Below are 15,263 nucleotides of genomic sequence, written 5' to 3'. Positions count from 1 at the left end.
ATAGTAAATTTGTACAAACAACATACAAGTGGACTGAAGGAAGAAAACTGACAGTTTGTCATAACTCCATGGTTTTGCACACGTGTATACCGTGGCAGCAGTGCGTAGAGGTGTGATCTCTGCAGACTGAAAAAGATCCTCTAAAGTGCTCTCGACTCTGGAGCCTGGCGATCAGGAGGCTTATGCCGGGAACACAGTGCCTGTGCAGTGCGTGAGTGTGGCAGCTGATGCTGTTGAAAAGGACGTTGGAGGAGAAGACCAGCACCATTATGCAGAACAGTGCGCACCCTCTCCATGCCGCTCTGACGAGCCATATGTCCTCTCTCAGAGATCATTTTACTGTTCCCTGATGTTCCACAGAGCAGATTAGGTGCTCTTTCATATGCAGTTTACACCCTTAACAACACACTGGTACACACTCACTGACAGCTTGACTGATGTTGATTGTTATGCCGTCCATCCATCCGTCGTGTCCTCGTGAAGACGATATCTCAGGGACGCCTTGAGGGAGTGTCTATATTTGGTGCCAGGCAGCATTAACTCGAGGATGAACTGATTAGATGTCAGTGGTCAAAGGTCAACGGTTTATATATTTGTACGCTACTTACTTTTTATAGCTCTTAAATTATGTTTGTATATTACTCATGCCTTTTTAAATTATTAGGGAGAGATGCATTAAATTTTCATTGTGTTTCATTCTGCTTCACTGCTCAATGACAATAAAAGCAATTCTATTCTATTTAGCCATAATTCAAGAATACATACAGCAGCACACAATTTAACATAAATGTCTAATAGGATAAAGTGTTTTTTCTGCTAAAACACAAGCTATTATTCAACAGTGTAACTCAGGAACAGAAGGAGAGATTGTATAATATTACTGGCTGGTGGAGGTGTACAACCACACAGTGGTCATTCTAGTTTGTTGATTTCCTGTTGAGGTGTTATGAATTTGACTTTTCTAGGCATCTAGAGTATTACGACAACATTCACACTGTTTTTAGCTATGACGATGATCGTGAGAAATCTTTTTGTCGGCCATTCTTGCTCACTCTCACAAAGTAAAAAAGTACAAAGTACAAAACACACACACACACACACACAAACAGAGGCAATGACTTAAGCTATTTGCCAAACATTATCCTGAGAGAGTGAGATTTTATCACCATCGCAAATTTCACTTGGTTTTGTAAAAATACTTTATCCTCTGTGGAAAGGTAAGATGTTATATTCTTTTCTCATGTGCAATTTAATCACAGTTTCTCACGCAAGCTTATTACGGTTCATATTCATGTTTAATTGTCAGGTGACCTCTATAATAATTATGATGGGAGCAAAGAAGGAGCACGGGTGACATAATGCAAACTCTTACTGTACCTACAGTATATTATTACCATGACAACTCAGCTGACTGCACACGATTGTATCTGAGGGACCTTTATGGTCATTTAGGTTTAAAAAGATTTGTAGTTTCCCATATTTCTGTCTGACAAGCTCTTTTACTAAAAATGATCTGAATACTGTAAGCATTTTTGCAAATACATGAAGTGATGTTATTTAATGATGCAGTTTCATTTGCTATTGACACTGAAATTTTATATGTGTTGTTGTTGTATTAGCATGATATTTATCAGACAACCCATATATGCATTTATTTCAGTAATAAATAGCCATATTGATACCCCTGCAAGGATTTATTTTCAGGCAGGTCAGAGGTCAGCAGAGCTGCAGACCACTGACGCTTGATCTCATTGGGTTTTTACAACCCTCCTGGCCTAATGACAGCAAAGCTAATTCATAGTGTAAGTGGGTCTTGTGAGACTTCATTTACAGGCGTAGTTACAACATCTCTTTGCTACTGAAGGCTTGGCATTGTTGATGGTGTGAAGCAAAGACTTATTTTTATGGATTTTCGTCACTTCTGTACCATGGAGACTCTGAAGCTGAATTTGCCAGTAGCTGTTTCTGTTTGCTCTGTAACACAGTTTTACAGGCAACAATTAATTCAATTACTTTTTGATGATTATGAGACGAGATCTTAAGTTAAAAAGAGTGACTGTGTAATAACGTTCAAGTTTATTCATGTACATTTATTCTTGATGAATCAGAGTTACATAACTGTGAAGGGTAAATTGTGATGGCTCCAGTTCAAAGTGGTAAAAACTGGGCCGTAACAGCAGGCCTTATGATCCCATGCGGCTGTGACTGACTGACTGAGTGATCATTGTTACTGTAAGTTATAGCCTCCAGCGTTGCCAACTTAATGCATTTCTTTACGATGTATGGATGCCAACCATGGGCCAAGGGCTACTACACCTCTTATTATGTGCAATCTACTGATCCACTCTGGTTTCCCAACTGGTCGGGAACTGCAGGAAAGTGGAAGAGTGCTTCCAATTCACTGAGCTTTGCCTCCATTACAACAAATAAACCAGTTTTTATTACATTACACATCAATATTACTAAAGGAGGCAGAGGGATCACTAAACATAAGAGACATAGGGCATGAGAGAGAGACGCACAGAGCCGGAGAGTGGGAGGGAGAGGGGGAAGCCATTGGCAACTGCTGAGCTAAAGAAACTAGCAGGTATGAATAGCATGTAATTAACAGAAACACCAGCAACCCGGAAATAAGACAATACGCTGACTGTAGCACGGTAGTAAAAGCACTGTTAGGAAGTAAAGGGTTTCTGTCCACTGACTTGCTGGAGGGCTTTTTAATTTGAAACGGTGAAATCGGAAGTGTTGACTTTGTGTTAAACAGAAGCTCGTGAAACTGAGCCTGATATACCACTTTTACCAACTATACATATCAAACAGCCTCTACAGTATGGGGCCATGATCAGTTTTTGATGAAATACAGTCCTTGAAACCTGTTATGATTGAATCCCAGACAGAGACTGTATAGTGTGTGAGAGACGAAATAATACATATATGATAAGTAAATGGAAAAAACACAGCACAGTGTTATTTTTTCACTCGTGTGTTTGCCCATTTCGTCAACAACTGTGTTGATGGGATACATTGAAGTCATTACCTAATCTGGTTTGGAGAAATGACATGAAAAGTAGAGCAGCTTTATTGAAATGCTGCTTTATTAAAATTATTAGTATTTATTTGTGACCAAAGAGAGCAGGAGGTCAGCAAACAGAATAAACCGGTTGAAACCGTGGGACAATAGGCTGAATGTAAAGATGATGCAATGATGTCAGATGTTTACAATGGTTCAGTTTTTATCCATTTCCTCAATTTCGCACACTGACCGTCTGATGCAGCCATATACTGAGAGTACTGACTATATTCTTGCACAGAAAGGTAGATCTTTGGTCAGCTTGGAGGTCACTGGTCTAATGTTTAAATATACTATAACTTACAGATTATATCTGACCAGACAGTTCATCTAAAGGTTATAGATCATGTCAGCCTGTGGCTCCCCATTTACGTTCATCTTCTCAGTGCTCCTAATCCCTGTGTGAGCTGTCTGGACTGGGCGGCACGGTAATGCATGCTAATCAATCAAGTCTGAGCCACCTTAAATGTGGCAGGCAGTTAATTCCGATTGTTCCTATGCCTGCCAAACCAATTGGCTCTAGACGAGCGATGTATGGTGATGATGTGTGATGGTCTGAATTGTAATGAAAGTATTATGATTAAGAGTTGCAACGGCAAAATCTCCTGCTAAAATGTCCCAAAAGACCTGTAAAACTTTTGAGACGAACTTTGAAGTCAGGAATTTGCATTAGCTAATCAAATGCAGCACTGAATGAAAACAGGATTTGGGGACTACAGAGATTGAGATGATGGGTTCATCTGCAGGGCGTCGCTATATTATCTGTGGAATTCATTTAGCATAAGAAAAAAAAAACTCCAAATCCCCACTCCCTAACTTTGATATAAGCTCATCTGCCTTTATAATAAACACACTGATATCATGCTGTGAGCCAAATTAATTGCATTTTCCTTTGCTGTGTTTGTGAATTCCACCAGGAGTTAGTCTGTGCAGAAGTCCCACAGTTTTTCTCAACAACAGATTAAAAAAATATACACTCTTAAAGGACTAAGAATATATACAGGTTGTTAATCTTCACCCTTTGCAGTTTTTAAGTGGCAGTTTTTGAGTATTTTAATTGAGAGTGCTGTTATGGACGAGTATTTTCATTAGTGCAGGTGACACATAATGTAGCACTGTAAATGTAAATTTGCTAGAGGGAACATATGGTAAATGTGTTACTGCCAGAGCTTAGTTACCATGCAACAAAATTAATTCAGTTTAGCACCTAACACACACACACACACACACAGACACATCAATTTCCCTGTGGTCGTGAGGGCACTCGTTGACATAATGTATTCCTAGACCCTTACCTAAAATGTCTATCCTAAACTTTAAAACAAAATGTCTGCACAACAATGGTTTCATACCTAAATCTGTCCACACAACACTCACACACACCTGGCCTAGTCATGGGCACACATTGACAAACGCATAAAAGGACATTCAGATCCATGCATACAAATGCAACAACACAACACAAAGGAACTGTGTGCTGATGAGTCAGCTAAGTGAACAATTGATTATGTCACAAGAACCGACACTAAGGGACATACTAAAGCAGACAATCACTGGACGAGAACACACCTACACACACAAACACTCCAATATCCAAGTAAACACACACCTACAGTCTTCAGAAAAGATCAGCTTTCATATCGTTAACCTCACTTCTTCCTCGTCATCCATAACGCAAGAAACTGATTTTTAACTTTCTATTTTTGTCTGAGTTCAACCTGCCCATACTTTTGAGTTATTTTATGTGCAGTGAGGGGCTCAGCTAATGATGTGGCAACTCCCTCTAGACAGACTAGTTTCTACTTCATTACACTGGAATAAAGAAAGAAAAGAATAAGAAGAAAGAAAAAAGGAGGAACAAGAATTGCAATGTCTGATTTAGCTCAAGGACTTAAAAAAAAGAGATCAAAGAAAAATGCAGAAGTGTGGACTTTTACCTACACTTAGTTAGAAGTACATACAGGTTCCGCAAGAGCAAGTTCCTCTTTCTTTGTGCGGTCTAATGAAAACATGATTCAAAAACTTCCACAGTACATCATCAGCACCTCGACTTACCCAGAAGCCAATAGCAAGCTTGAAGTGATACATTAACTACAGTATAATAGAAAAAACTGTAACAAACCCCCTTTTTATACAGAGATCCTGCCAGTAAGAAGACCCCTTGTTATTAGGTAGTGACACACACTGACGTATGTATTAAAGGAAGAACTGACATGGCAGGAAATACACACGCTGTTGTGTTACACATCACGCCTCTGAGTCCAGATCTAAAATCACACAGGGCAGCATTATTCTGGTTTGTTTGCTTCAGTGTAAATAACCAAAAGGAACATAATTAGCTGGCGATAAAGTGAGATCTCTGTAAAAAGAGCTATTGATGTCCCCCAATTTAATCTTGAGCATTAGAATTAATTAAAAATCAACTATTTACCCATAAATGCAGAGAAAACTTTCAGTTGATAACCTTGACACCAAAGTAAACTTAAAAATCTGACTTCCACAGGTTAGCTCTGGAGTTACTGTATAATGAGATAATATTTCTATGATCTATTGGAGCTTATTTGCGATAGACAGCAGAGATAACGATCTCTTCAAAAAGTGGAAGTAACACGACTGAATATAAAAAATATGTGCATCATGGCAGTGTGTGTTCTCTTTGAGTTAGGACTGAGTTTTGACATGAATTGTGTTTTAATAGTGTTAAAATTGCCTCTGTGAGCTGTATGTGACGTCCACTGCTGCGGCTTCAATCGCCAAGTTGCTTAAGTGGCCAAATCAGCAGCCCAACTTCAATATCTAATAAGAGCTTTAAAAGCCCCATCCCAGATCAGTGCTGATTCACTCCTTTACCTTGGTCTTCGATGTCCAGATTCTTGATCATCCACTGTACGATATCAGAACCTGAAATGAGAAGAAGCACATAAACATGACTCATGGACATGAAATAATATACTCACACTGGGCTGAGGCACATTTTTGCATATACAGTACATGCAAATGAAAGGGAAAACAATGACACTCTTAACTCTGCCCACCTCCCCTCATCATCACAGTGCATACCAATTCCTCTCGCCTTGCACCATGTGGGTGGGTAATGGGCCATCCATTACCAAATATTCTTTTCTGACATCCTCTCCAAGCCAGCTCTCTTTGGCTGTAGTCCATTAATATAAATGACCGGAGAGGTACAATGGCATAATGAAGCATCCATTGTGTACAGTAACAACACAATTTGTCTGACTCAGTCACAGCACCGACGTTGCAGCTGCAATTGTTTCGTTTAATAAGTCTATGCATCACATTGGACATTTCCAACTGTCACAAAGACTAAGATGTAAACAGAGTAGAGGAGAGGAGTGGAGAGATGTAAAACCAAGCCGAAGAAGACAATGCATTACACTGTACTTGTGTTACGTTTATACAATAGATGATTCAGTCATCACAACTATTTTGAGTAAAGGTCTAGAAATGCCTCGAATATCACCATTTCCATCCCATTTCAAACTTCTCCATCTGAGACTGCAACTGAATCATTTTCACATTTCAGAAAAACATAACAGTATCCTCTGCCCCTGTTCATTTTCACACCCGACTGCAACATGTGACTTTGGCACTTTGACTAAATATATATTTTCTAGGCTATTATTACTGTCTGTCATGCTGACAGGTGAAGGTGTGTTGCGGAGACGAGACTGGCGGAAGGCAGAAAAAGAAGGTGTGAAATGGAGACGTGAGGGAATTCATGCAGTTAGACACTCAGTCTCTGCATCTGTCGCTCTGTCCATCAAAACTGCGTCTCAGTCTGTCTGTTTTGTCTCTCCGGTCCACTATTAGTTGCACCCTCTTTGCTTTTTCGGGCGTCCCCATATCCAGATGAGATTTTCCATGGATTAACATCATTAATACAACCCCATTTTCACACTATCACAGTTGACCCACTTTCTAAGATAGAGCTTAAATGAGATGTGTAAGGTAATCCTCTAACAAGGCTGTTCTCAGAATTGATTAATGCCATGGCCATAGATTGAGCTGTGTGTGTGTGGGTGTGTGCGCTGGCACAAGCATGTGTATGCATTAGAATGTGACAATAATATAAACAGGGAAGTAAACGATAAAATCAATTATTAATGATCCCAGTGACGGGGAAATATTAGATAATTGCTGCAGCAAGTGGAACAGCATACAGCAAAAAGCTCCACACACAGCAAATACATTTTGTAATTCAAGTAGTAATGATATAAGAATATAAGTATGAAATTAATGAAGAGTTATAATAACGTTTGGAGGTATGTAACCATAAAAATGTTTCCATAAGAAATAGGGAGAAAAAACTCCATTAAGGAGAAAATATGTGACATTTTAGAATGCGGCATTAATTTTACATGCTATGTGTAGCATATGAATGTTTACTGACCTCTGCTCTGTGTGACATTTGAGCGTCAAAACAGAAAACAAACTGAGAACAGCAGAGTTGCTTCTAAGCAAATGAACGTCTAACATAAAACAGCACAAAGAACACACTGTAGCAACACAAAAAAGACACACTTCCTCTTGGCCATTAATCAACATGGCAGCAACTGTTTTTAAACTTAGACAAACACTGTATAGCAGATCTGGCATAAAAAAATTAATACAATAAAAAAACTTTGCATCAGCTGCTCTTTACATGCCCAGAGCATTGTTTCACCAACGTCACTAAAGCTAAAGTTAGTGATTTAAAATTGTCTGCATCTGTGCTCATACATTGGTGCCCACTGCTCAACCTTTTTTTAACCTGCACCTCATCACAGCCATCCATGTCAAAAAGACGCTGGACATGTCACTGGTTGTGACAGGCCGAACGTGGCCCTTTGTTAGCGGTGGTAGCGACCAGTGGTGACTCTGGCACTGATGGAGCCCTTTGGCAAAACATCGTGCAAGAAGGAGAAGTGATCACGATTGGCAGAAACAAGCACTTTATAAAAAGAAGTGTTACATCAAGAGATTGGAGACAAATCTAAAATCTTCAGTATCATATCAGGATGTGGATACCATGTTGATTAGTAGCTGCAGAATACATAATGCATTGCAATTCTATCAGCTGGGTTTTAATTATATACAACGGCACTGTAAATTTAATGGCCTATTCAAAGTTTATATAGGACGTTTCAGCGCTTCGTACCGACTGACATGTCTGGCAACTGAAATGGAAAAACATGTAAATGAGAACAGCTTTATTGGGAATTCAGCTGTATTGAAATTCTGTGTATAGGAGCACAGAGAGAAAGAGATAAGCAAACAGATAAAGGCCGGAAACCGGCTGACACCAGGCAGAATGCAAATATGACACGATGACGTCATGAATATGCTAATTAGAGCATCACGTCACCTGTCTAGATTTGGCTAGATTTTTTTAAAGCAGGTTTTCACTGCTCTCCATCGGAAATAGTCTTTTACAGCAGTTTTCAGTTTAATCCACAATAGCAAGAGTGGGTTTCGACCTAGTCTGGTTATATTCACATCCAGTACAATAACAGCAATAGCTTCACTCCTCTTAGCTCTCGAGTGTCATGTTTTACTGAACCCATCTCTTATGGAGCACCATGGATTCTTATCTATTAGGTTGTACAGCTCGAAAATCCAATATGATCCTCTTGACATTCTGGCACTGCCGGTGTGAAATGCAAAACAGACAACTCTCTAAATACTTTCAGTGTTTTGTTTGGCATAAACTCAGTACTAGTTGGGTGCTTAGTGGGTGGAAGCCAAATGGAGAGGAGAGGAGAAGAGAAGAGAAGAGAAGAGAAGAGAAGAGAAGAGAAGAGAAGAGAAGAGAAGAGAAGAGAAGAGAAGAGAAGAGAAGAGAAGAGAAGAGAGATAATAGCCTTACCTGAAAAAACACTGGGGATCTTGGTAAGAAAACTTTTCACTGTTCGGATAGGGATGCCATTTTTCTCATCCTGCATGCGTGCTATTACTTCCTCCATCTGGACAATACAGGGACAGAGGGAGAGAAAGCAAGAGAGAGAGTGAGCACTTTTCATGAACTTTCCTTTGTAAGTGGAGGCAGTGTGTCTGTGTGTGTGTGTGTGTGTGTGTATGTGTGTGTGAGCAGGCCACAGAGAGGTAAACAGGTAGAGACAGGTTTCTGTGTGTTTCAGCCATGTCTTCAGGGAGCACGTTGGTAACCAGCGGTCTATACTGTCAGATTTCTGCCTCTTGTTTGAAAAATATCTTTGATTTCGGTCATTTGTCACATACAGTAAAACTGCCACTAAGCTGCACTTACTGTATTGAGTTCTGCAACAGTTATTGGATTGTGAAAGTCTAACAATGAAGTTTAGTTATTATCCATCACAATATGTTTGTGTCCAAAAACCAGAGCCACCCAAACCAAACCCTTCCCAGCAGAGAAGGAAAAGTGACATGTTTTCTGACATCTAAAGAGATTTTAAACTCGAATGATCAGTGTTCAGCGCTGAGTTACAAATTTGAACCAGAAACTGCGCTGAGAACTGACAGGCACAGGCAAGTAGACAGAGGCAGGCACACATGCGAACACACAAACATTTGCAAACGTCACTGGGACAGAAATGTACTGAGAGTTGTCTCAAGGGCCTGGCGGGGCAACACAAGGCAACAACGTTTCCAAGAACACAAAGGAGGGAGCGATGAGGAGAACAGAGCATGGCAAGAAACTGATACGTACTACACAAACGAAATGAGTGGGGCAGTATTTTCATTATACACTTAAATGCACCATACTGTATGTATAATTAGAGCATTTCTGATTTTGCTTCCTCTTAAACATTTGGTATTGTTGTGGCAGGCAGTAAGGCTTGCTGCTATTTGGGCTGCTGTAAATCTTTGAATCAATCAAATATTTCCTTCAATAAGCTGTTACAATCAATTTTGAACATCTCTGTGAAGAAAAGCAAAAATTGGTGGAGATGGATTTTCTGAGCGAGTCCCAGATACACAGTATTGTAGACTTTGGACTTTGTAGGAGTTGTATGACCTCCAGCACTAAACATTCAATAAACACCATTTTCAATTGAAATTTACACTTTGATATAAACATTTAGCCATCATTAGCCAATACTAGTATCTAACATGTAAAATCCTTTTGTTTTACAATGTTTCCCTTTGTAACAATGTGATATTTAACCAGTTGCAGCGTAGTGTGTGCAAGCTGTGACTGTGTCCTGAGCTGTAACCTTGCTCTCTCAGGTCCCCCCCAACCCCCACCCCCAATTTAGTTTCCTCTCCATCTTTGTATGACACACACATGACTTATCAGTTGAGCTCATCTGGAAAAGGCGACACAATTTGGATGCAGCCAGTTCCATTTGGTACAAATGAAGGTTTTGTGTGGGAGAAAATGAATTTCTGCTGCCATATTGGAGAGAAAGGAACAGTTCTGATTAAATAACTAAAAAATAAAAAAATAAATATATATAACAAAGGACGAGTTTGATATGTAAATCTGTGAATACTCTGGGTTGGCAGTTCATAAGATATTTCTGGAGCATATGTTATAATGAAAGCTTGTAGCTCGTCAAATAACCTGCAGCTAAAAATCATCCCACTTAGTGATTGGAGCCTAATTGACAATGATGGAGCACAGACAAATACTGTAACTATTGCTGGAGGAGAGTGGGGGCCAGCAATACTGATAGATGGAAATAAAAAGGAAAGGAAATATAAAAATAAAATAAATTGGTTAAGAAAAATACATTTCCAAAATATATCAGGCTGTGTTGTGCAATTCAGAAAGACACTTATTGAATTAATGCAAGGCGAGGTTGGTGAAAAGGGTTCAGGTAAAAGAGATTTATATTTGATCGCAACATAATGGAAGTTGGCGAACTTCAGAAATCTGACAGTGAAGTACCAAATGGTTTAATTTTTTCTTTGGTCCTCCCCGACTAACATGACGTGAAGTTAGAAGAGATGGTGTTGTTCCAACTCCTAAATCAAAGCGCTAAAATCAAAAACAAAAAACATTCAAGTACCATTATAAAACCCTTACAGAATGCAGGCTTGCAAAGTGACGCACAGGAAAAACAAAAAAAGAATACCAGTGTTAATGTAGCTTCCTTTATACTTTTGTTGTTTTTAAACGTATCTCTGAAAAAATTAATCCTAATGGTGCTCGGCTCATCCCCGTTGAGTAAGTGTGGCTTACAACGCCAACCTTCTCTCTGCATCTGAGTCTCGCTGTCTTTCTCTGAGAGTTAGCTGGCACTGTGAGACACAGAGCAAATAAGGACAACAGCAACAGTGATCAATACTTCACACACTCTCCTATCTCTGCAAACCCCTCACCGCCTACACATGGTAAAATGCCACCAGCGTGAATATTCAGGATCTAAAGCTCTTGAAGTCGGGATGCTCTCTGGCTTCATGTTGTGAGGAAGAGAGGAAAAGTCATTTCCCTCAAGAGAGGGAGAGCAAGAGTCTCTCCCTCTTTCTCTTTCTCTCTCGCTCTCTCTTTCCCTGTCCCCCACCCATCCACCCACCCAGAGCCGTCTGACTGCATCTCTGCAGCCTCTTAACAGATAAGAGTGAGTGTTTTGGCTGCACAGTGTGAATCATTGAATAATGATGGCACAGGACTCAGTACATATGAAGTGACTAACAAAAGCTCCAGATATAAGCACATACTGAGCGTCAGCACATGGCTCCGAGCACTTCAAAGACTACGACTGAGGGCACTCGGGGCTCAAATCAGAATGTTCTGAAGCACCATTTGGAGCAAAAAACAGTCCAAACCGGGCTTGTAAATCAATCCTGGCCTCTTAGATGTCTTTTTAGCCATTGTTAAGTGCACTATAAGTCCACTTATTTGACAGGCTTTTTTCTAAGAAAAGCCAGCAGATAAAAGAGCGAGTTATTAAAAAGGTTCTATCTTGAGCACATCAGGAAGGTGTGGGGGGGTTCAGAGGGAGTATCACCAGTTATTTAACATCCTAAAAAAGCTCATTTTGAACTGACCATCGTTAAAGAGACCCCGAGGAGTTTGCTTTCGGTTATAAAAGAGTCTCATATTAATGTGGACGAATCTACGTTACTCACACTTGTTAAAGCAGAAGTAAGTGGTCCGGTCGTTTTCGCTAATGCTGCGTTCCAGGCAGGCTTTTGAAATCGTAAATTACAGCTTCAAGTCACAACTTACGACTTTGTAGCGTTCCAGGCAACCCACTCGTGTTTTTCCGACCTGTTTTACCGGTGAAAGTCACTATAACGGCCACTCGTAACTTCCGACCGGTGAACTCGTACCAGATCGAACTCGTACCACTTCACGGTCGGAAAAATACGAGTTTCCTTGAACGCACCATAACAGTCCTCGTCCCTACGTCGCCACATTCACGGCGTCCCTTGGCTGCACACACAGCCCTGCATGCCGTTCTCTCTCCTCATTTGATAAAAACTGTAGGATACGATAAATGTTTTCTCTTCGGCTCAGAGCAGAGCAGAGTGACTGACAGACCCGTGTTTCAGTCCAAACACTCTATGTAAGTGATTGCTGTCGGAAGATATAACTATTTAAGACTTATATTAACACAAATATATCACTTACTTCTGCTTTAAAGAGTCAATTTTCGATAACTATATAGTTTTGTCTTTATAGTTATTTTGATATTATTATTTAGTGGTCGGCTTGCACAGCATTTCCTTCTTTCGGTTTCCCGGACGCTGCCCAGTGGGTCATGGGAATAACGCAGCCGAATCGCCGTTTATGGTCGGAACTACAACGGTATCTGATCGTCTTCAAACCTCCGACTTTCATTCTTGATTATTGAAAACATTCTTGGCAAATGTTTTCCTGTTCATCCGTCTTGCGCCGGTCCAAGAATTTCACGTGTGTGCGGAGGCTCATGGGAAATGTAGTGTGAAAACACTTCGCTTTCCAAAACTCCTCATAGTCCCTTTAATGAAAGAAAGGAGGCGGCTTGTTTTGCTACACCAGGTGGTGGTGGTGATGATGATGATGATAGAAGATAGAAAAGAGGTTCGCACTTGATTTTTGCACAACCAAAAGTAAACAGTTGTTAATAGTGTTGTTAGGAATATACAGTACAGTATATAAACAAGGTCTTTCCCTACCTGCAACTTCACACTGTGTAACAAGGGCACGAAAAGTATGTGCATCATCATTCCAGGCATTTCTGAGAACTGATTTCGAGAGCTTTTCGTTACCTAGGTTTTAATGACGGCGGTGTGTGGGTGTGTGTAGTTACGATAGGCACCTTGTGGACTATAACTGAAGCGGCTGAACAGACTCTCCAATGAAGACCAAACACAGCTCAAGAATGCCCTGAATGACACTGACATTTGAAGTAAGCTACTACATCCAAAGCGCATCCTTTTGTTGATGGTGCTGCGCAACCTGCAGCTTGCATGAAATAGTTTCTTAACAAGTGATGCTATTCATCTCTGGTGTTGACCTAGATTTTAAATGATGGAAATACATCACCGGAGCCTGATGAACTCAAACCTATTTTTCAGACAGTCTTAATTAGAACAACATTTTCTACATCAGACTGAAATGTCTTAAGCCAGACCAGTGTTTATTAGAGCCTGCAAGATCCATAAAGATGAATTTTTAATGAAGGGGGAAAAAAACTGTCTATGACGCACAATAACAAAATGAAACTCAGATGCACGCACTTCTCTTGTTGACATAAAAACTGACATGAGCCTCAAATAAAATTTTAAAGACATAAACATTTGATCTTTTTTAAGCTCTGGCTTCACTCTATCAAATGCAGCTTGTCAGACAGCTGGGAATTCATAAGGTTCATTCAATTTTCTGTGTGCAGATGTAAAAAAGAAAAAAAAAAGAAAATCCTCACTAACTGCGCTACTGAGGAAATTAAAAGCTCTCCTTTTCTTCCTCTTCTCCTCCCTCTCTTGCCTTTTCCTCTCCCTTGGTTTATGTTGCCTGTGCTGTGATGGGTGAAGGTAACTGCATCAGATGTGCAGGGAGAACGGTATTACCTTCACAGTGTTATCTGAGGACAGGTGTGTCTCCACAAACAGCGATATTATGTGCAACATCGCAACATTACATGATGCACACATATAACACATAGTAATTAAAAGTCACATTGCAAGTGCGGCATATGGCAGAATTCAGAGATGCAGCAAACACTCACAGATGGGTGTTATGAAAGCTTATGAGCCCAGAAGGTGTGGATTATTTGATTGTAAAACCCACATCATCAAAATAGGTGAGCAACCTCGCTCAAGTCTGGCTGCCTTAAGGCGCTGCGAGAGCCGCCTCAATAGAACCTGTGGCTATACAGCATGACAGCTCTACTAGATAAAACAGTCTTTGCAATTGGTTGATCTCATTTCCCTCTGAACTGCAGTCTGTGGCTCTGTGGATGAGGCAGAACCTGTGGTGGAGGTTGTTGAGCAAAAAATATTTCTCATTTCATTTGAAAAAAAAAAAAAAAATCAGCAGCAGCAGTTTACAAAGACGAAAAAAATTTGGATGCATCTCTGATCCACGGTCAGTAACTTAAAATAGGATCAATATGATGACAACAAAAGCACTCAGAGGTCTACAGTATAGCTGCATTAACGCACGCTTAAATGCTATGTCACCACAAATGAATCACACGTCTCTTCTAGACAGCCTGGTGCATTTGCATATGGATCAAATCCAAAAACACAATGTTCTTCATGCCGTAGTGGAGGATAGCGGGCGGACACAATACAGGCAAAGCAAACTGTTAATAACTTCTCAAAGACTTGTTCATCCAGTGCAGTTCTTGACTCACATATCATAATATTTTCCCCAAATAATATTCTCTTGGATACACAGGATTCTCCGCCTGTCTAGCCTTCTACCATCTGTACACAAAGGTGACATACTCGGATGATGCCGTTCCTCCTCCGTGGTGACCCAGATTTAGGTGAGGAGGAGAAATCAAACACTGCCTTAATTGGATTATCGCTTCCTATATAATCTGTAAATCTCTGAGGGCAGGGTAATGTTGATGTGAGAGTGAGGGACCTTCCTTCTGTGCCCATCAAGAGACAATAAACAGACATAAACAAGTGTATGATAAATGGATGACTATTTCCGAGCCCCCACTCAGGAACGTAGAGGTCAACTGCTCATTTACTATACACAGAGGAGATATCAAAGGCAACAAAGGCATTCATACTGCAATAGCCTTTGTTAAACAAGAGCACTTTG

General features: G+C 40.2%; 1 protein-coding gene across 1 annotated transcript in view; it reads right to left on the bottom strand.

Annotated features, from left to right (window-relative positions):
• rgs7a (regulator of G protein signaling 7a) overlaps nt 1-15,263 on the bottom strand; it is a 53,709-nt gene that overhangs the window by 17,676 nt on the left and 20,770 nt on the right. The window contains exons 3-4 of the mRNA XM_085799767.1: nt 8,940-9,036; nt 5,921-5,971 (exon numbers count right to left, since the gene is read on the bottom strand). Coding sequence (XP_085655893.1) covers nt 5,921-5,971; nt 8,940-9,036 — 148 coding nt within the window. The remainder of the gene's footprint in view (nt 1-5,920; nt 5,972-8,939; nt 9,037-15,263) is intronic.

This window comes from Trachurus japonicus, chromosome 15 (genome assembly GCF_045865225.1).
Source record: "Trachurus japonicus isolate A0001 chromosome 15, Traja_1.0".
NCBI lineage: Eukaryota > Metazoa > Chordata > Actinopteri > Carangiformes > Carangidae > Trachurus > Trachurus japonicus.
Note: the sequence above shows the minus strand (reverse complement) of the source record. Positions and strands in the feature narration are given on the sequence as shown.